The following is a 20903-nucleotide window of genomic DNA, read 5'->3' as shown; positions in this document are numbered from 1 at the left end:
TCAGCTCCCAGGTATTATAGGAACCAAGGTCACAAAACAAAGGGTGCAGCCCACCGTGGCAAGAGCGGGGCGCGGCACCCACAGAGGGCTCTGTGAGCTTATTTACCATCACACGCGGAGGCGCAAAGAGATCGCTGCAAGTGTCTTCTCAGCTGGGTCTGGGACAGGCAGCTGGCATGGGCCTGGTTACTGATCACTTTTCCAGAACTCACCACCCTGATGGGCTTTTCAGGAAGTTCTCGGCCAAGCGGGCAAGGGCACCAACAGAGGTGTCACCCCAGGTCTCGTGACCAAAAAGAGCACGGCGAGCCACGGGGGATTGATGGCACACCCTGCCGGGCCCGCCGCCATGAGGCTCGTCTCATTACACACTGACCACTCCGCAGCCCAGAAAGGTTTTCCAGGCCTGGCCGGTGGCCCACCCATGTGGAAAAATGCTCTGTAAAATGCCATCCTGGCCCCGAAGTACGCGGGCAGTCCCTGGGAGCTAGCCTGGGGTGTGAGCGCTATCAGGATCATGTTCACAAAAACCTGACTGTGGGGACCAGCTAATGATGGTGACCCCAATGCCTATGCTGGTCAAGTAGAGGCCAGCCGCCAGCAGTGGGCTTCAGGCCCGGGGCCTGCTATCCTGGGGGTTGGCGGGAGGGAGGGAAACCAGCCTTCTGTGCTCTCTGTTTCCTCTCTAAAGCAGAGAGGATGGGATGGCAGGGGACCACCGATCTCCCACCCTCTGGCTCTAAAGACCCAGCAAGCAAACAAACCACAGAGGACCACTGAGGCAGCCAGAAGGAAGCCAGAGCTGCGAGGGCCCTCAGACGACCGTGATCCTGCACTGTCCCATGTTACAGATGGGAAAACTGAGGCCAAGAAGGCTAGAGATAGGATCCAAGGTCACACCCCGGGTTGAGGCTGAGTGTGGGCTGGTACCAGGTCTCCTAAAGGCCATTCTAGGGCTGCCGCTTGACCCTGTGCCCAGAGCACCCATTTAGAACACTCTCCTCTGAACGACAAGTCCTGGGTAGTGAGGTTGTGCCCTGCTCCCAGCCAGGAGGCTAGTGGGGGCCCAATCTGGGCACCTGAGGCCTTCCCTCTGCCTCCCCTGGTGAAACAGGGCCCTAGTCTTTCCCAAACTGACATTCATGCTCCTTCTGCCTTACGGAATATACAGAGCTGACCGGCGACTGCCTCGATTTACAGGTGGGGAAACTGAGGCCCAGAAGCCAGCAGTGAGGGGCACTGGCCAAGACTGAGACAGGGACTCCTTCCTCTCACGGCTGGGATGTTTGCCCCAGTTGCTCCAGAGGGGCCAGGGGGGCACCAACACTTTGCCCTCCGTCTGGCAGGGTCCCCTTGCTCCGGGCTGCCCCTGGCTATGTGAGCCACGCTGACCTCCGTCATCCTCCCTAACCTCGAACACCAGCCCCCAATTTCTTAATCTGGTAGGAGCGACTCTAATTCCCCCCGTCAGGCCGGCCCAGAGAAGGGGCCGGAAGGCAGAAGGAGCCACCACCCGCCCACGGCCCCGCACGGATGGCACAGACACGTGGTCAGCCTTGGGCCCCTTGACTATCCTCCTGCCCCCCTCCTTTCCAGACGGGAGTCCCGTCTCCCTGGCCCCATCTGCCTCTCTGGCTGTCTCTCGGGCATCAGGCCCGGTTTGATCCCGTTCCTGTTTACAGGCCGAGCCGCAAGGATTCTTCCTCCTGAGAAACTTGCAGAAAGCAAGCCCGAGAACCAAGGAGCGTGAGCATGTCCGAGGTCGCGCTGACGGGGTGACTGGTTAACCGTGTCATTGTGCAGCCTCTTGTCTGCGCGTCACACACAAGGGCAGGGGCCGCCGAGGCCCCGGAGGGAACACACACACACTCCTTTCCAGGGAAGGTGATTGAGCTTTTCTCCTTTTCATCTGAAGAAAAGGCACCTTCTATTGAAAGAATGTATTCACAGGACCTGGGAAAGCTCATGTGCACTCAGCCCTCCCGATTATCCCCAGGTGGCTGTGCTCCGTGGGGGGCTCCCCCACATTCCTTTCTGCCTCTGCCTTTGTTCGGCCTCAAACGGGCCCTGGGAGCTCCCAGGCTAAGAGTCTCCTCCTTAAGCCCCTGCCAAAGACCCTATTCACTGCGCGGAGAAGCCAGGCAAAAGGTGGTGGGCAGCCTTCCTCTCCCCCGACCCCCAGGGTGGGGGGCTTAAGAACTCTCCATCTGGATTGTTTTTAAGCCCAAAGAAACTGGAGAGCAATTAAGAGACCCACAACTACACCCTCCACCAGCCCCCTCTCCCCTGATTAATTCCCTCCCACACGCATCCCAAGTGAGGCCGACCCCAGCCTCAGCTACTCAGCACCTGCTCTGTCCCCTGGTCCCTCATGAGCCCGGGACTGGGGGAGGGGGTCCGGGGGAGAGAAGGGAGCTGAGAAGACAAACACAGATATTTCTGGAGACTTTCTCATCGGTCAGTTCCCAAAAGCACGGCAAGAGCCATCATTTTTCCACAGTGAAGACCAGGATACGGGACCAAGCGTCTAAAATCCAGAAGGCACTAGAAGTTTTGGGATGTACAGGGGCTCCTCAGAGATGGGCCTGTCACCCCTGGCACAGATGAGGAGTTCCCCACCGCCTCCCACCTGCTTCCACTGGATCGAACTGAACTTGGGGACCTCTCGCTGGTGCTGCTCTGTCCTCTCGTTGTCCTGCTGCAATGCCCGGAGGGTGCCCGGTAGGGGACACCGCTGGAGGGCAGACCTCCTCCCCACAGAGTCCTAAGGACTCTCTCAATTCACGCCTTTCTGGAACCGAGAGCTGCCCCCACAACAGCCTCAGACCTCCCTAAGGGCCCTGGCTTCTCGAAGCTGTGCAGGACTTGGGCCTGCCCCCTTGGGACAGGCACCATGGAGAGAGCTTTCCCTCCTTCCCTGCCCACCTTCATGTCTCCCTTTCAAAATGGGAACCCCACACTCGAGATGGCAAGATCCAGCTCTTTTCCAGAATTTTCCATCTGCTCAAACCAGAGATGGGAGGCCAGGCAAGGCTTCCTTGTTCTCCCTTTAGGAGAGAGGACAGGGCTCCTCGGAGGGAAGGGGGACCGCTCCTGGGACTTACACTGTGTTAAACACGGATCTTCTAAAAAGAAACTGCCCCCAGAGCCGCAGGCCTCTCTCAATTCAGCTGACAATGCTGGTCTCTACATCGCCCACTGCCCTTTAACCCTTTAGAACCTTAATTTGTCTCCCTCCACACCCCCTTCTGTGTAAAGCTGCCTTCTTCTTTTCAAGGAAAAATTCATTAGCAAGCTCATTAAAGATGGGTCGATTTTTTTTCTCTTTCTGGAAGTCAGATTGCTCATAAAAAACACACTGAAGTTACTTCATGCAAACGAATAAGAAACACATGCATCCCGCTGCCCTTAAACTTGCCAGGTTTTGACATTATTTGGAAAAATGTGCTTGGAAATGCGTTTGGGGTTTCAATCGCAAGTCAGGAGGCACGAGGTCAGGGGGCCCCCGAAAGCTGCAACGAGCCCCCCAAGCAACCTGCAGGTGGGAAAATGCGGGGCAGAGGGGGCACTTTGGGTCTTTGCATGAGCACAGCCCACTGTGCTCCACTGGACTCCACTTTCTGCCCACCCAAGGGGGAAGCCTGTGGGACGGGAGCGCCAGCTTCCAGACAAGACCACCATCTCCTCCTTGACATCTGTGCCCTCCTGGAAGCATCCAGCTAGAGGCAGGCCCTGGGGAACAGTCTCTCACGTGACAAATGGCCAGAGAAACCCCTCCCACCACGGTGACAGGGCCCTCTGCCCTCTGGCTGGTCAGGGTCTCCCATCCACCCCCTCACTGCTCAGGGATGGGCCAATCCATCAAAAAAGAATTTTCCTGAAAATGTTCATTTCTTTCAACACTTAATAATGCCTGGGCTGTTCGGCTGCAAGGCTGATTTATGATGTTATGTTTTAACTTCTTTCGTTGTGAAGAATACTTAATCTAGTCCTTATTTTCTGCTTAATGATGCACAAAACCCCAAATACGTGGGACACACAAAAATACGTATTTGCCCGAGACTGAACATTTACAAGTGTACCTGAAAAAGAACTCGGCCCAAAGAGACGTCGTCCTGCACCACTGTGGAGGAGGAGGGGTGGGGGTCTGACCAAGTCTGGGGCTGGCTGGGCACCTGCCTTCACCTTGACTCTGCCCCTCAGCTCAGCCGCCCCTGGAGGGAGTGCTGAGATGTGCCTAAGGAAGAATCCAGAAACTGTGGGCACCTGGCTCAGACTAGCTACACAGATCTGTCTGGTAAGCTCCGGATGCGACCCCCCCGCCCCCCCCCCCCCAGACCTGCATCCTGCCCTATGTAAAGCTACCCTCCCAGGCCTCTCTCTGCCACGTCACTGTGCCTGCAGGTGGCTCGGCAAATGCCAACTTTGGAGTAAATATCACAGGGCAGAGCCTTCCTGGTGCCCCTCCTTGGATTCAGCCCTGGGCACACACTCCCCGCCTCGCCGCAGCCTGCCTAGCTCTCCAGGGAACCCAAACAAGCAAAGACAACGGTCCCCAGGTTCGGATACCTCTGCCCCTTGCTGTCTGCACTGACGGGTTTTGTTTAAAAATAATATCCACTCCCCATTTCCCTTTCAGCGGAGAAGGGCAGGGCCGTGGAAGACCTGTCTCTAAAACTTTGGTCTGATGAAAGGGCATCATGAAAGCTGAGTTAGAAAGCCAGGGCCGGGCAGGCGAGCATGGGGATCTTCGGCACCTGGGGGTGGGGGGGGCCCTGCTCTGGCATGGAGCTCTGTGCATCGCCAGCCCTCTAACAGACCCCACGTGTGGGTGCCCAGGGGGACACTGGCATCTGGCCCAAGGACTCCGCTGGGACCTACCGGAGGCCCCATGAACGTCTGAGGGCTTAAGTTAGCCTCACCGGGCCACTCTCCATCTCCCACCTGGACCACCCTGGGGGTCTAACTGCCCTCACTTATGACCCCAGCGGCTACCCCGGGAGCATCCAATGGGAGTCACACAAGACACACGCGAGCCCAGCCTCCTGCGCTGCTGGTGCTAACATCCCCTGACCCCTTCATGAGACTCGGCTCCTGGGACCCTAAAAAGGCCAAGTGCCCTCGGTTGAGCATCCCTTCTTCCGACCCACCTTGCTGAGCTGCCACTTGGGCCCTGTCACTGCGTGGGATCCCCCAGAGAACCCTGCTAGACCCCTCTGGGCCTTAAGGCAAAGCTGGTCTTAGGCACCCCAAGAGAGGCCCAGCCCTGAGCCCCCATGGCTCTGTCCATGCGTCTCGAATAAGTGAAGCACAGATAAACAAATGACTCGTTCTGGAGCCAATTGTGTGGCTACGATCCTCCGCTTTCTTCTTCTCTACCATTACTGATTTTATTTAAACAGACACAAACATTCCCATCTCACTGCAATTTCAGGGGTGAGAAGGGGCCAAGAGAGGACCTCACTCAAAAACCACTCTGTGGATTAAAGAGCATTATCAAAGCCTCGCGTGTGGGAACTCAGCATTGTCACGAGGGCTGACATAGCATGGCTTTCAGGGAGGAAGGTTTTCTATGGACAGACAAGCTCCTCTGTTTCCACGTCTCCACGCTGGCCCTCTGGCCAGGCCTCAGAGACCAGAGAAGGCAAACGCACCATTCTGTATGTCATTCACGTGCTTAGCAAATTCACTGAGGGCCTACTGTGTGTACTGTGTGCCTAGCCCGAGCTGGTTCTCGAGGGCTCGGGGCCAGAGTGTGGACACCCCTCACTTACCGTGCCTTGGCCACAGAATGCCACTGCCCAGGGCGGGCCCCACGCAGGCTGGCTCCAAGTAGCCACGATCCTGGCTCCAGGCAGCTTGCAGACAGACCCCCAGGCCGCAGGGTTGGTGGAGAAGAGGATTCTCTCCTGGTGGCGGCCCCCTCCCCAGGTTAAACGTGTGCATTCTTGAATAGAGAGTGTGAGCTGAAGCTAATGAAATTCTGGTGTCTCAGGAAATCAAGAAACTCACCCCAAAGCAGGAAGAAGTGAAGAGGCACAGGGCTGGGCATGAGATGCCAGGTGACCATCAGCAAGGAAGGCTGGGTGGTGCAGGGCGGCGCTCCTCCGGGGGCTTCTTTCTGCCTCTTCCATCCGGTTCTTCAGCCGACCCAGCCAGGTCACGGCCAGCGTGCCGAGGACAGGGCTGACCTGCAGGAGAGGCAGGAAATTAGAATTCCCACCAGGCCAGCACTGCAGAAGAGCTACGCACACACAAGGAAAGGCACAGAGCCCAGTCTCACCTGCAGCGCGGTTTTCGGTGGAAGGTGGTTCGTGGAGATGAGCAGTGACATGAAGAGGTGAAGGAGAAGCAACGGGCCTAGGTGGCAGCCCCCAAACCAGCCGTGAGGCCTGGGGACAGGCTGTGGCTAACACCCAGTGGACGAGACAAGAGAACTGGGGTGGTGGGCCGGGGTGGGGGGCAGGATAGAAGTCTGGTCATTCCAACCCTCCCTTCGCCCGCCCACCCCCCCCCACCAAGGGAGGAGGCATCTGATGGTTGGAGGAGATGGCATGCCAGCAGGGACCTGTCCCAGGGGCACCGGGGACTGGTTCTTGGGCCGCATAGGGCTTGAAGGGGCTCCTTAGGCCGGGGAAGGGGTAGTTGGGACCAATAAGAGGCCAAGAGACAAGCAGGCAGAAGGTGGACGAGGAAGCAGACAGGGCCAGGTAGCCACAGGTGTGGGCTCAGCAAGGAAAACCAACCCGCTAGGCAGAGGGCTGGACAGCTGAGGCCCAGAGGGTCCCGAGCCCCGTGACTGGGGCACAGAGAAGGGCCAAGTGGGTCAGGCCAGGCAACAGACAGACTGTGGCAAGCAGAGCTCCAGGTGGGTCAAGCTGGCCACCAGACAGAGCGGAACAGGTAGGCAACCAGGCAGAGGCAAGAGCCTGCAGAGCTCCCTGGAGGTTCCCAGCCAACGCCTGGGCTGCACAGGGGCTAGATTTAGCCCCAGCGGCAGGAAGGCATCACGGAGGGAGAGGTCCAACTCGCAGACCCCAACTCAAGAGGGAGACCCGAGTGGCCGGAGCCGGAGGGGCACACACACCGCAGCTGTCCCCGTGCTCCCACCTCAGTCCTGAGCTGCAGGCGGGGGTCAGGGCAGCCATCAGCACTCAGCTACGGGACGGGGGGTGGGAGGCAGAGAGGGCAGGAGGGGGGCACAGCCCTGGAGCTGCGCAGGTTCAAGTGTCCTCCAGGGCTTAAAGGTCACGGGGGGCCAACTGGCCCCAGACAGGCCGACCAGGGCCTACCCCTCACACCCTTCTGCCGGCCTTCTCCAGAGCCGGAGGCCACTGCTCCAGCGCCTGAGGCAGCCCGAGGCCGGCCTCAGCAGAGGCAACCCCCCGGCCGGCCCTCCTGGGGAGGCAGAGACCATCAAGGGATGCGCTAAGGGAAGCGGGGCCAAGCCGGGGCCGGACCAGGGGTTTCGCTCAGTAAGGATCAACTGTTGGATGACGGGATGGACGCCTGAGTGAATGAAGGGGCAGGACCAGCAAAGCCCAGCAGAAATGGGGCCGGGGGTGGGGCGATGCCCACTCCCCCTCAGTGAAATGAAATCCTCCCTCCACCCGTTTGCCTAGAAGTCCTCGGTTCCCAAAGACTCCCGTCTAGCATCACAAGTATGGCAGTTCCTTCATTGACTCACCTGTCCAAACAGACATCCCACATACTCTTACTGAACCCCACTTTTGTGCCAGGCTGAGGCTGGGACACCCAGAGGAGGCATGGGCTGGCCTAGGGCACCCCAGAGGACCGGATCAGGAAACGGTGACGAAGGGAGGAGAGGAAGACGGGAGTGGAGAACAGAGGTGGGCAGTAAAAGCAGAAAAACAGAAACGCAGAATTGTGGGATGGGGGCGTCTCCTGGCCTCTCGCATTCTCTGCTCTCCCACCTGGTGAAGCCACTTTTTCCTAGAACTCTAGGGCCTCCGGGATCCATTTAATGCAGGATGTTGAGACCTACGGGTTCTGGGGACCAGGGAGCTCACGCAGGAAGCCAGACTGGACTCCTGGGCTGGAAGGGTGGGGTGCAGGGGGTCCTGTGTGCATGGGCAGCAGAGTGGTGTCCTTCCCAGGCACAGACGGCAGACACAAGAGGGCAAGTGAAAACTTTGGGCCACCCCTACACTCAAGGGAGCAGTTAGCTCAGACCCCTCTGCTGGTGGCCTCAGAAAAACTTAAGAGGCCTGACTGCCTAGTTTCCAGAAATCCAACAGGAGCACAGTTGGGGGAGAGTTTTGTCAATGCCAGGCACTCAGGTGTCAGCAGAGTACAAAACCCCCCAAGATCCTGACCCACTAATGCCTTCCACACCCTTCCCAGGTTCTCAGATGCTGGTGTATTAAGGACTCAGGGGCTTGTACTGTAATTACCGCTATGTATTGGAGAAAAGGCCCGCGGTTAACTTCGTCCTATTCAAATTAAGTCCTCTCATTTAGAAACACCAGGACCGGCTCTATTTTATTACTCTCCAATAACCGCAGAGCGGGGGAGGTTTAGGAGGGAATCTCCATTTTCAGAGGTGCTCATCCTCACCCGGTGCCCTCATCCAGGCAACATCTGGATCACCCAGACATCCTTCGACAATTAAGGCGCCTAGTTGGGTTTGCGGATTTTAAAAGTACAAGCTAATTCCGATCCGCGATGCCCGAGACCTTTAGCCAACAGAGAACTCCGAGGGCCTCCTCCCCTTGTTCCCATCACCCCACTTCTCCTTTAGTTTTCCATTTGGGTGAAGGTCTGGCTAGAGTCTGAGGATTCACTGGGAGTGAGCTAATCTTGACTGAGTGGCCTTGAGGTGAGAGAAGCCCAGGTCTTGGGACACAAGACGGGTTTCGAGGGGGCGGGGGGGGGGGATGCCTCCTCTAAAGATGTGGATGGGCTCTGAAGAATTCAAAGATCAGGACAGAGCTTGGGGGCAGGGGGAGGAGGCATTCCGTTGGGGCACAGGACACACAGGGGCGAGAGAGATTAAGAGGGTCAAAGCAGGGACTATTGGTTCTGATGCCAGATCTGAGTTGTCATGTCCCTTCTGTGCACTTGGCTCACCAAGTGATCCTGACAAACCTCTGGCCCTCTGAATCTCACGCTCAGCAGTATGTGGAAGCCAAATGTGAACCACGAACCTTGCTGTCCCATGGGTGGGGGGGGCCTCTGGGGCCCCCAGACTCCTCTACCTCTTGACCAGGATGGGACCTTCCATGGGTGTTGGCCTTGGGATAATCCCATGGGTTCTACACATAATGTTAAGTTTTAATGATTGGGGGAGTCCTGAAACAGGTCAGGTGCATGCTCCGGTAGTGAATGTGCACCCCCATTCCCAGGCTTTTTGGGAGAATGAGTCCAGGAGGCATGAAGCTCCCGGACCACGGGGACAACTGTGTGTAGTAGGGTCGAACAAAGGAACTTTCTGCCAAGCAGCCCTATCTGCGGCCCGCTTCCCAAAGCAGCCTTCAACTTTCAACCCTGCTCAATGGACCCCACGCTGGGACAGAGGCAAAGACTTAAATGAAGAGCAAATGAAACCCGGGCTCCAGCACCAGAATTAGAAGTGTGGCCTAAGCACCAGTCGCCCCTGGTCGCCCCTGCCTGCGGACGCCAGTTCACCTCATTATGATAATCAGTGTGTTTTTCCTTCACGGACAAAGAAGGGCTCCTTATGAGACGAATATTGGAATCCAGCAGCTACCTCATTAACGTCTGCAGCCTCTTCCTTGACAAGGCCCAAGATTAGCCCTGTGTTCATTAAGGGGAAAGGGCGGAAAGTGGAATAAAACTGAAAACCACAGCTGGCGGGGGAGGGGGAGGGCGCTTTCTGTTGGCCATTCATTCGCTGAAAGGCTGCGTGTACCTTCAGGACTTAATCACCAGTGAGGGGGGCTGGGGAGGGTTTAGCCAGGATGCAGGAGGTAAAGAGGTTAAACTTGATAGAAGGAGTTAAAAACCCAAAATGGGGCAATTTGATTTGAAAGCTTCCTGGGATTTGTCACTGGGATAATCAATTTAACATCTTTTTCCTGTTTACTTTCTTTCAGCCCGACCCAAGAGGAAACCTTTCTCTGGTTGGGTTTTTCGTAGATTTTAATATTCTCTAAGGCTCCCTTCCCCACCTTGTGGTGCCTCTAGTGTCTTTTCTTACTGGTCTTTTTTTTTTTTTTTTTTCTTCTTTCTCTGTTGCTCCCCTCCCCCTAAGCCCACATCTTTCTTCCCTCTTTGGTTCTCCCCGTGGGAACTTAACCTGTAGGAAAAGCTGATGGGGACTCCGATTTTCTCACGAACACTTTATTGACCTTATTTCAAGTCCCTCAGGTAGTGTCTGGTTCTTACCTGCAACACATCCCACCTGACCTGCCAGGTAAAGATCAGTAACCCTATTCCATAACTGAGAAAAGAGTGGCTTGGCAAAACTGACTAACCCCAAGGCCTCAACACCAGGTGATTTAGCCAGGCCTCAAACCTGGCAAGATGGTAAGAAGTAGACTCCCAGAGAGAAGAGCTGTGGATGCTCCAGCGCCTGGGAGAAACTAAGAATGAGGGAAGCCAGGAGTAGGTGATTCTGTGAAGCATCTGGGGAGCAGGGGTCAACAGGAGGAATCCAGAGCCAAAAGCCATGTGAGGGCAAAGAATGAAAATGTGTCCATGTGTCCTCATGTGTCTGTGTCCATGTGCTGGAAACGTGTCCAGAGTTAAGCTACAGAAAAGTCATTACCTGGGTTAGAGGCGTTCAACGGAGCAGAACAAGTCAGGAAGCAGTGGGTTGAAGAGGAAATTGGAGATGAGGAAGGAAGACAGCAAGTGTAGACAGGCCTTTCGAGAAGCTTGGCTGCGAAAGGAAAGAGACAGGCTGTAGTGGCTGGGAAAGGGGACGGCGGGGCCTGGGAGGCTCCTGGCTGAGGAGAGAGCAAAGTTAGGAATCGAGAGGGAAGAACTAGTGGTGGGAGGAACAGGTCTGAAACAGGACAGACCGGCGCAGAGGACACCTCTTCCTTCGCTACCCAAGAGGTGACAGGGGTGCAAATGTGCCATGGGACCCCAATCGGAAGAGCAGCTTGATGGCCTCTATTCCCCTTGGAGGTGGCAGGCCAGCCCCGGGATCGGGACAGGGAGTTGTGAGGTTCAAATGAATCCATGGTTGCAAAAGGCCTTTGCGGACTGCAAAGGGAGACATAAATGTTCACTATAATTACTCACTGGTAGCAGGACGCTCAATTTTACAGCCCACTCAAATCTCACCGGGGCCTGGATTTTCACTGACCATAAATTATGCGTCCTTACATTAAGGATGTAAAAACCAGTGGTAAAAGCTCCTGCCAGCCCCTGGAAGACAAAAGGTTCCCTCCTAATAGCCTGGATTAACTCAAAGCAGCTCTCCGCCCACTTCATTTGTCACCTTCCAAGTCACCCTTCCACCTTCTATTTGCCACATAATCCAATCAGCCCCTTTCAGATGCCCGGGAGCTATTGTCTCCACCGAGCTGGGCTTCTCTAAAGCGCCAGAGTTGTTTTTGTCTTGTCCGGACAAAACTGGTTGGCTTAAAAGGGGACGAAAGAAAGTGCGGGTCGAATGAGGACCCCAATTAGCTTCCAGGAGACTGTTTTCATCATCTTTGGATCACATACCAGGCCTGGTGTGCTGGGCATATTGTCGGCGTTCCAGAAAATGTTTGTTGAATTAATTCTGCTTTTATTTACTCTGGAATTTATTTATTGAGCGCAAACACACACAGCACCTACTGGGTGCCGTTATTACTGAGGGAGAATAGGCTTGGGCATGTGCACTGCGAGGCGCGATCCCCGGGAGTTAAGTATCTAGCAATTTCCACAGCGATTTACAAAGCACTTTCATAGTGGTTACATCATTTGGTCTTCAAAAGCTCCCTGTGGGGTAAACGCCAGTGCTTGCTTTTTTTTTTTTTTTTTTAAATCCCCATTTAGCCCATGAAAAGGACTGGGGTTTGGAGAAGTTAAGTGACTTGGTTAAGGTCACACCGTAGTTGAAAGGTGGCACCAGCGCCGGGGCCACCCACACCCCCCTGAGACCACGCTAGACAGCTGGGATTTCAAACAGACTATCCCACTGTCAAATGTCTGATTGGAAATCAAAGGGCTCTTAGTAGAACTCTGGGCCAGGAGGGTACGGTGCAGCCACAAGGGCACTAGGGTCCAACTCTGACCCCTTCTCTTGCCAACAATGCGACCAAACACTTACAATCCTCCAACCTCAGCGCCCCTGCTGTGAATGTGAACGTGTCCCGTGCCACGGGAAGGGCACTTGCTTCTTTCTCCTAACATCCTCCTCCCCCTACCGCCGACCCTTTTAAAATCCCTCAAATCAACGTTGAACCCATTCTCATCTGTAAATGAGGCTGCTGTGTTCGTGTGTACGTACGACATGGAAATAAGACGCCTGTAGAACACAGAAAGTGCTCTGGAAATGACCACATGCACGACTCATGTTCCTACTCAGGTCAGCCCAACGCCCATCTTGGTGACCCCTACCTGCTTGAAGGAGAGCCCCGCGGACAAGGGCTGCCTGGAGCGCTGTGGGAGAATAAACGAGAAGCATGAGACGAGGGTGACAGGGGTGGGAAGGGACTGACCTGCGCAACTTTTTCAACAGACATTTGCTGACCACCTCCTCTATGCCCAGCCCTGCCTGAGGCAGTTTTATCTCATTCAATACTCACAACAACCCTGGGAGGCTGCTCTTCTTGTCCCCATTCCCCAGAAAGGACAGGGAGATCTCAGAAGAGGTAGGGATGCCCTTGGCAGTTCGGTAGCATGGCATCGGAGCTCATGCTCATTCCAGAAGCCCACCCTGGGCCTTGGAATTGCCAGTGAGATGCTGGTCAAGCCCTTGGCCCAGGTCCCCCTCCTGAGAAGTTCCCAAAGGGATCCTTCCGTTCAGGCCATCATACAGGCAACCACAGGGTTGTCATGGGAGAAAGACTGACAACTGGTTGGGGAGGGAAACACTCCAGGTTGCTGGCACATAAACACAAGCAGAGACTTATAGGAAAGTATTCATAGCATCAAGGCATAAGCATAGCAAAGGTCAAGGGTTAATGACCAATGCCCCCTCACTAGGGCATTGGTTTAAGCATTCAGCCAAGAGGGAGAGCTGGCTGGTCGGTTCTGGTCCTCTTCATCCTTCTTCATCCTCGTCCTCGGGGTAGGGGTCTCTGCCAGTGGCTGCTTGGTATGCTGGTGCCATCCAGGGGTCGGAGTTCATACTGTCCTCTGTAATTGATCAAAGGTTAGAGCACCTACTTAAAAACCCAAGTCTAGGTAGTAATTAAAACTTAACTGAATTAATTACAACCAAAACTAATCAGTTAAAATTTAAAATGGTCTTTTAATTGCTAATGGGTCTGGGGGTGGTGCAAGGAGGGTGGCAGGGGTGGGGATTTTGCCCGTCCCGTTGGGTTACACACTGCCACAAAGAGGGGCTGAGGTACCATCAGGTAGAGGTGAGCAGCAAGCACCTTGGCAGCAGCGTGGCATCGAGAGGTGGTCCTTGAAGACAAGGAGGTGAACGGATGATGTCATCCCTGAAGACACCCTATGGCAGGGGAAGGGGGCCAGATTAGAAACCATCTTGATGACCTCTAATGGTCAGCACAGGAACAGCAGAGAGAGAGAGAGAGAGGGAGGAAGGGAGGGAGGGAGGGGGCAGTCAGAGGGAGAGGGAGGGAGGGGGCAGTCAGAGGGAGAGAGAGGGAGGGGACAGTCAGAGCGAGAGGGAGGAGCAGTGGGAAAGAGGGGGAGAGGGGAGGAGTTAGGAGGGAAGAGGGAGGGAAAGGAAGGAGGAGGAAGGGGAGGGGGGAGGAAGGAGGGAAGGGGAGAGGAAGGGGAGGGGAAAGGAGGGAGGAGGAAAACGAGAGGGGAGGGGGGAAGAGGAGAAATGGGAGGGATAGGAAGAAAGAACTGAAAAGGGGAGGAGGGAGAGAAGTGGGAGGGGGTAAGGAAGACTTGATTGACAGGGCACAAGTGTTGGCTGTGTGCGCATGCGCAACCCGAAGCCAGGGCTAGCGGGCCAAGAGCCGATTGCAAGCACAGACCGCTAGGGGGCGCGCGGCCGGCACCCAGGACTCCGGAGCACAGCCACCTGCGGCGCTCGCGCACGCGCACAGCAGAGCCTCCCGCGCCCCCGCAGCGCCCGGCCCGCAGCTGCCAGGGGCACAGCTGGCACCGAATGGGCGGGGGGGGGGGGGGGGCGCCCAACAGGTCTCAGGCTGGGGGCGGGGGAGGCCACAGCCCACACCAGCACCTCGCGCAGGGCCGCTGTGGTCCCGAAACACCGCGCACGCCGTCGCGTGCCAGCATCCACCTGTGGACCTGGAGCAGCGCCCCCCAACACATGCCCGGGGGCCTTCCGCACCCCCAGCCGAGGGGCTCAGCCCGCATCAGAGACACAGGAGGTCATCAAGAAGGCACTCGCCATAGGATCTTTCCAGAACGCGATTCCACTTTTAATAAGTGAAAACACCGAAATCTGGGCTCTGACCTTTCGGTAAATCCAATTAAGCGTAAATTAATTAGGATTGTAAAGGCCCAGTTCTCGATACACCGTTTTTCACTCATTTGTGCGGTCTCTGGGACACATGATACAAAACATAGCGCTAAAATAATAATAATAATAAATAATAATGATATAGAGGCAACCAAAACGAGCAAAAATCCTCCAGAGCACCGTGGACCCCCCACCAGCCCCTCCGCGCCACCTCACCTCCCCTCCTTGGCCACAGCCAGAATTTCAAGACCTCGCGCTACGGCATCTAATTAAGGATTTTATGACCTCTCCATCCTGCTATGAGCCACACCTTTCCTGAGACCCCCCCCCCAAAACCAAAAGATGAACTAATGTGCGTGCAGCTCTCCCACGACACCCTAAGTCACGCCGCCAGTGCGGATCGCGGCATCCCTGCCCGGCTGCTCCCCGTGAACCCCAGGATCCTGAAACACTTCCCCCTCGGGTTCATGATTCCAGAATTCTCCAGGAAATCCCGCGCTCGACCCCCTCCAGCAGAAGAACAAAGGCCACCTCCCCTCGCCACCCCGCCCCCCAAAATTCCGCAGTGCCGCCAGCGCCCTCTGGCGGCCGGCGAGAGAACCTTCCAGAAACCTGCCACGTAGCAGCCCGCTCGCGCCCCCCCCCCCCGGAGCCCGCCAGCCCAGAGTGGGGAGGGGGCGGCGTGGGGGGGCTTGACAGGGACAAAGGAAACGGCAAAAGACGACTTGATCAAAAGTCAAAAGCCCGCAACATGTCAGAATCTTCTAGCGACCGTCACGCCATGCAAAGAAGACCCCAGACCCCAGGTTCCCAACTCCCAGCGCCTGGACAGCCCCCAACACGCCCCCTTTTCGGGATTTCTCCCCTCCCTCTGCATCCGCCTCCCCCCGCGCCCCGGACGCGGCCTTCCGTCCACCCCGGCCCACCCCCTGCTTCCCTCCTGCCAGCGCCCCGAGGACTGACCCTGCGCCCCGCCGCCCTTCTCCACGCGCTGGTCCTGGGGGCTCCCGGCAGGTCGGCACTAGGGCGCCGTCTCTCCCCACTATCAGAGCGACCGATGGGCGCCAGCCAGATGCTCGCAGCGATTTCCCTCCACGCTCCGCCTGCAGCCCGCTGGGCACGGACCCTGGGTGTCTGGATTCGCAACCCCTCGCGGACGGGGACCTGTACCCCTCACGCCTACGGGCCACGCAGACCTGGCCAGGTATCAGGGGGGCTGTCTACCTGGGAGACGCTTCCTCCTGGGGGCTCCCCCTCCAACTGGTGGGCCACGCAGAATGCACCCGCCGCCATATCTCCCACCAGCCGTGACTCTCAGGGTGGCTTCGTGCACCCAAAACCTGGGGTCTGGACCACTCGGTGGCTGCGGTACACCGGGTGGTGACAGCCATCCATCGGATTCCTCCCCTTGGCCTCCATCGGAGCCCCCACCACGCAGCCTGCACCCGCAGAGCTAAGGGGCTGCACAAGAAAAGGGCCCTGATTCGCCCCCCCGGGAAGATGTGCCTCGAGATTTCCCTGTCTGGCCCAATTTCATCGCCGACGCTCGGGGACCAGGCGAGGTGGCCGCCTTCGGGAGGAGGTCCCCGGCGTCTGTCATCGGCGTGTCCAGGAGGACAGAGCCCAAGCTCGAAGGGATGTCGTCTTGCATTTGCACATCCTTGCAGGCGAGGATGGCCGACCACTCACCAGGTGGGGAGGTTCTCGCGTGGGCGCCCCGGTTCTCCCGAGGAGCTGCGGCCGAGGCCAGCGCGGCCAAGGCGCGCTCCATCTCCGCTCTCCGCCGTCTGCGCTAGGGGCTGGCTGGGTGGGGTTTATATGGAGGCGCAGAAGGGGTGGTCTCTGACGTCAGCGCATTCTGCTGCAATGCGCTCATTTCTCCAAAAGTGATTGGCCGGAAAAATGAGCCCCCCAGATTCTATGACAAATTGCTCTAGCCGCACCCAGATTGCAGCAAAGAAGGGAGGAAAAAAATCTGCCGCAGTGCCCCTCGCCGCCATGACCAACACCCTGCGTTCCTGGTGCTTTCTCCACCCCCCCCCACGAGCCCCACGGGCCCCACGAGCCCCACGAGCCCCACGAGCCCCACTCGCAGAGCGCGGCGACCGGGCTGCACAATTTGCTGGGAGAACCGGACAAGGGGTGGTTGTCCCCAGGCGGGCCGAGGGTAAAGCTGGGGCGCTGGGGGCAGCAGATCGCACACCTGACTGTTTCGGAACCTCCACCGGGGGATGCGCCTTAGGAGCAGAAAATGATGCTTTCTGCTTATTGCCCCGGAAAATAAAACGCCCCGAGCGAGATAAGCGGTGCCCGAATGTAAGTGGGCGGCTGTCACCCCCTCTTAGCCCACCCGTCCATTTCTGATTGGTTATCTTTGACATGGAACCCTCGGCGCAGCATAGCATCTCCGAGTCAGAACAACCCGGTTTTGGAGTCCCGGGCTTTGCCGCTGACGACCTGTGCACGAGAACCTTGCAACGTCCCTTCCTCTGCCAGGGGGTCCGTTTCCTACACGTTAGCAAGAGGGTACCTACCTCCCCCCCACAACCGCGGTCCTAATAATAATATAGACATGAGCCCTGTCCCTCTAGGGAAAGTACTTTTCGAGGAGGACTGTGTCCCACGTGGAGATGCAATGGGGTACCCCCCCCCAAAAAATGGAGGTGATTTCCCCAACAGAGACACTCTGAAAAGCGCCCCCCCCTCCCCGTGCCGCCCCGGGGAAACAGGCAGCGACACATGTTGCGGCAGAGCATAGCTGCACGGCCTCGTGCTCCGGGACTTGGCACATGTTAATCCGTAACAGGTGGCGCCTTCGGCAGCTCTGCCGGGCACTGAGTGGCAAAGCGGGCAGGGCCGTCAATCAAATGTCCTCTCGAAAAGGTCAAAATGCTGTTGAAAGGGACTAAGGATCTATCTTAGGGTGACAGGTGGGTGGCAGCCGGGAGGGCAAGGATGAGGCGCCTAGTGACAGGAGAGGGGTGAGAATGAGTGATGGGTCCCAAAGGGGCAAGGCAGAGGGGCCTGCGGGGACTATCAGGTTAGAACGGCTCCTCCCGCTCTTCCTTTTTTTTGGGGGAGGGGGGTCCCCAAGCAGCTTCAGAGCATCCCCCCCCCTCCAGGCCCAGCGGTCCTACGAGGCGGCTTTCAACAGGGGCAGGAGATTCCTGGGCTGAAAAGAAGGAACCGGGCTATTGGAAAGCCCACGAGGGACGGCTGCAGGGAGCTGCAAGTGGACCACCGGGTCCCGAGAGACACCGAGCTCGGGCGGGGCGAGCAGGCGTGCAGCCGGGGAGACGACAGAGTGGGCTTGGGGGGGCTGGCGGGGGCCACCCTGAAGTGTCAGATGATGTGATGGGGGAAGAGGACGCCCACTTTGCAGCCCGGGGAGCACGCAGGGAGCCCCAGAGACTCGAGTCCCCCAGCAGGACTTGCGAGACAGAAAGGCCTGCGCCAGCCGCAGACGTCAAGAAAGCTTCAAAAAATCATGGCTCCGAGCATCCTTGTCAACAGGAGAACGTTTATTAGCCTCAGTATTAATAGCTAGGAAACAGCCGGAGCGGGCCGGGACCAATCAGCGTCCAGGAGCCCCTGTCGTCAGGCCTGCGCAGCCAATCAGACGCAGGCAGGCCCGGTTGCTAGCCTCTCGGGGGCAGAGGCGAGGGGTGCGCATTGTCACGGGGGCTCCAGCTCGCCCTCCACGCGTGGGAGGCCTGCGTGGGCGCCCAGGCGGCCACCAGAGAGCGTCAGCAGCCACGCATTCGGGGCCTCCGGAGGCCGTCACGGAGACAGTGCCTCCTGGCGTCGGCCCCGCAGCCCCAAAAGGACATGAGTTGATGCTCTGGGAGGAGCCCCAGACCTTGGTTGGGTGCCCCCGGGAGGCCCTGGAAGGAGAAACTCCAGACATCCATGCGCATCTCTTCTCGGGGCCTGGCGCCCAGGAGGAGAGTTGGGCCTCCCAGCGCAATCAGCCTCTCTGCTTTTTTTCTGGGCTCTCTGGCTCCAAAGCCCTGTGCTCAGAGTTTAACGGTAAAGCCCACTCCTCTTTTCCAGGGTCTTACTGACAGGCCAAGGTAAAGGACCCTGGAAATTATGTGTTTCCGACAAAAGCGCCCGGGGGGTTGAATCCCCTCTCTGCTCCCTCCTAACTGGGAGGCTGAGGTCCAGGCCTCTCCCTGGGCCCCTATTTCCTCATCTGGAAAAAGGAAAGAGTTGGACAAGATGGTCCCCAAGGAGCCTTCCAGTCCTGCTTTGCTTGATTTGAATGTATACATCAGGCGAGTCAAATGTCTTCCAGAACATTCTGCATGACAGTAATTAGTATCAGGTGTATCCTGCAGTCCATGTGGTTACTTCATCATTCTGCTTTTCTTTCCATTGTATTTTATTTTAAACAGAACACCATGGCAACATGTTTATCCTTCTGGCTTCCTGAAAGAAAGAAAGAAAGAAAGAAAGAAAGAAAGAAAGAAAGAAAGAAAGAAAGAAAGAAAGAAAAGATAGAGGGGAAAAAGCAAAGAGAGAAAGAAAACACTGCTGTAAACTAATCTCTACTGAGCATGGTTTTAACCACAATAAAAAAAGATATCCATATGTTTAAATGTTTTTGTTGGCTTTTCTGGAGCTCAGAACCTAACTTTTTAAATATTTATTGGTCCAAAGCAATGGAAGAAATAACTTGAAAGAGCCAAATCTATGGTAATATTTGGATCCAAACTGTTTCTCAATCTGAGCCATGTCGTGCATGCTTTCCTTGCTCAAAAAAGGACAATTTGAGGGCTCAGATTGATATCAATAGGGCAAAACAGACAAGGAAATCCAGGTTTGAGAAATGACTCGTTTTCTTTCTGTACATGCCGAAACCCAGCTCTCTTGAAGAGCCCTGGAGGAGAGCCAGTGTCCCAGACGCATGGCTTAGCCTGTTGCCTTTTTTTTTTTTTTTTTTCACATAGATCTAATTCAAAGCACACATTTTTCTTCTTTTTTTAATTCATACTTGGGAACCCTCAAAAGCTGTGTGAGCAGTCCCCTATCCACATGTACATACTTGTGGGCAAGTGTACAAATGTCCTAAGATTTGGCCAGGAAATGAAGACAAGGTCCTCTATATCAATCTCCCAACCATGGGTAAATGCACTCTCTTCTCAAAAACCACACTGCCAGCTTTTACAAAATAGCATCCCCTGAGCGGCAGACTTTCCCAGTCTTCCGGGTACCCCTAAAATGATAGTATTCCTCAGAAATCTCTTGAGGCCCCCTCCACACTTTCCACGAGTGGCTACAATGAGGCCGCGCCTTCCTGATCACTAATTCCAGTGCCAGCCTCTGGCAATTCCAACCTGTCAAAATCACACGTCTCTGAACCCCCCTACCATTCCCCGCCATAGGCCTCAGCCAAGATCAGAGAAGTAGCAGGGCATTCAGAGGGTCTTCCCATGAATTTATTTTGGGGTGGAGACACCTGGGCATTGTCAGTTACAGTCTCTCTGCCTCTTATGAGGTGAGAGATTGGACCTCAAACAGTCAAGGATTTGGGGGAAATTACCAAATAAACAATAGTCCCATCTTTTGGGGGCATGGAATTGACATTGGCTCTTCTAGAATGCACCCTGACCTGTTGCTCTGAGAGTAACAACGCCTCAAGAAGTTTAAAGAAGTATTCTACACCCAGTGTGGGACTTGAACTCACAACCCTGAGATCCAGAGTCCTCTGCTCTGACTGAGCCAGCCAGGCGCCCCTCTCAGGAATTTGATTTTGCCTTCAAAACAAAGTCTGACCTCTTTAGCGTTTAAGGACTTGTGCGACGGGCTGGCTTTTTATTTCTGGTCACTTATCCAAACACAATTCATACCCGCATTGCCTATGGTTTGTTTGTTTGTTTATTTATTTATTTATTTATTTATTTATTTATTTATTTATTTTTGCCTATGGTTTAGATGCTTGGGGGTCTCTGCCGGATGTCGTGATTCTGGGGTTGGGAAGTGGGGAGCAGTATGCCCTGGCTGCCTGTGTACTTCTGGATTTCTCCCACACAGGATGCCAGTTTCAGGATCACCCTGCTTCCCCAAATCCTGAGTTCTGGGTGCAGCCTCAACCTTTGCATAGAGGAGTTTGTCAAACTGTAGATATTAAAAGACAAATAAAAGTCAGCGCCTTTTGCAAAAGGCCAAGGATAAAGCTTACTTCCCGGTAGACTGCTGGGCTTCAAGACAGAGCATATATGTGCTTGGCTCTGGGGGTTTGTGGTATGCGGGAGAGAGGGTAGACACTGTTCTTTACCAATACTTTCCACGACTAGAGCCAATGAAAAAGAACCGGAAGGTGGTAGCCCAAAATTACCCCCAAATG

At 55.9% G+C, this 20903-nt stretch overlaps 1 protein-coding gene across 15 annotated transcripts in view; it reads right to left on the bottom strand.

Annotated features, from left to right (window-relative positions):
- Positions 1-17206, bottom strand: part of LOC112930257 (uncharacterized) — a 34586-nt gene extending 17380 nt beyond the window's left edge. For 2 of the 15 annotated variants that reach the window (XM_026012597.2, XM_072762335.1), the window contains exons 1-6: positions 16244-17206; positions 13527-13603; positions 12541-13281; positions 10751-10864; positions 6284-6360; positions 6013-6191 (exon numbers count right to left, since the gene is read on the bottom strand). In XM_026012597.2, coding sequence (XP_025868382.2) covers positions 6013-6191; positions 6284-6360; positions 10751-10864; positions 12541-12607 — 437 coding nt within the window. In that variant the 5' untranslated portion in view covers positions 12608-13281; positions 13527-13603; positions 16244-17206. Of the gene's footprint in view, positions 1-6012; positions 6192-6283; positions 6438-10750; positions 11666-12540; positions 13282-13499; positions 13604-16243 lie in introns of those variants that run through there. The other 13 variants (XM_072762333.1, XM_072762336.1, XR_003237087.2 and 10 more) reach the window with 9 other exon arrangements.
- Positions 17207-20903: the final 3697 nt, after the last annotated feature.

Source organism: Vulpes vulpes, chromosome 6, assembly GCF_048418805.1.
Source record: "Vulpes vulpes isolate BD-2025 chromosome 6, VulVul3, whole genome shotgun sequence".
Classification (NCBI taxonomy): domain Eukaryota; kingdom Metazoa; phylum Chordata; class Mammalia; order Carnivora; family Canidae; genus Vulpes; species Vulpes vulpes.
The sequence above is the reverse complement of the archived record's forward strand: the minus strand, read 5'-3'. Positions and strand labels throughout refer to the sequence as shown.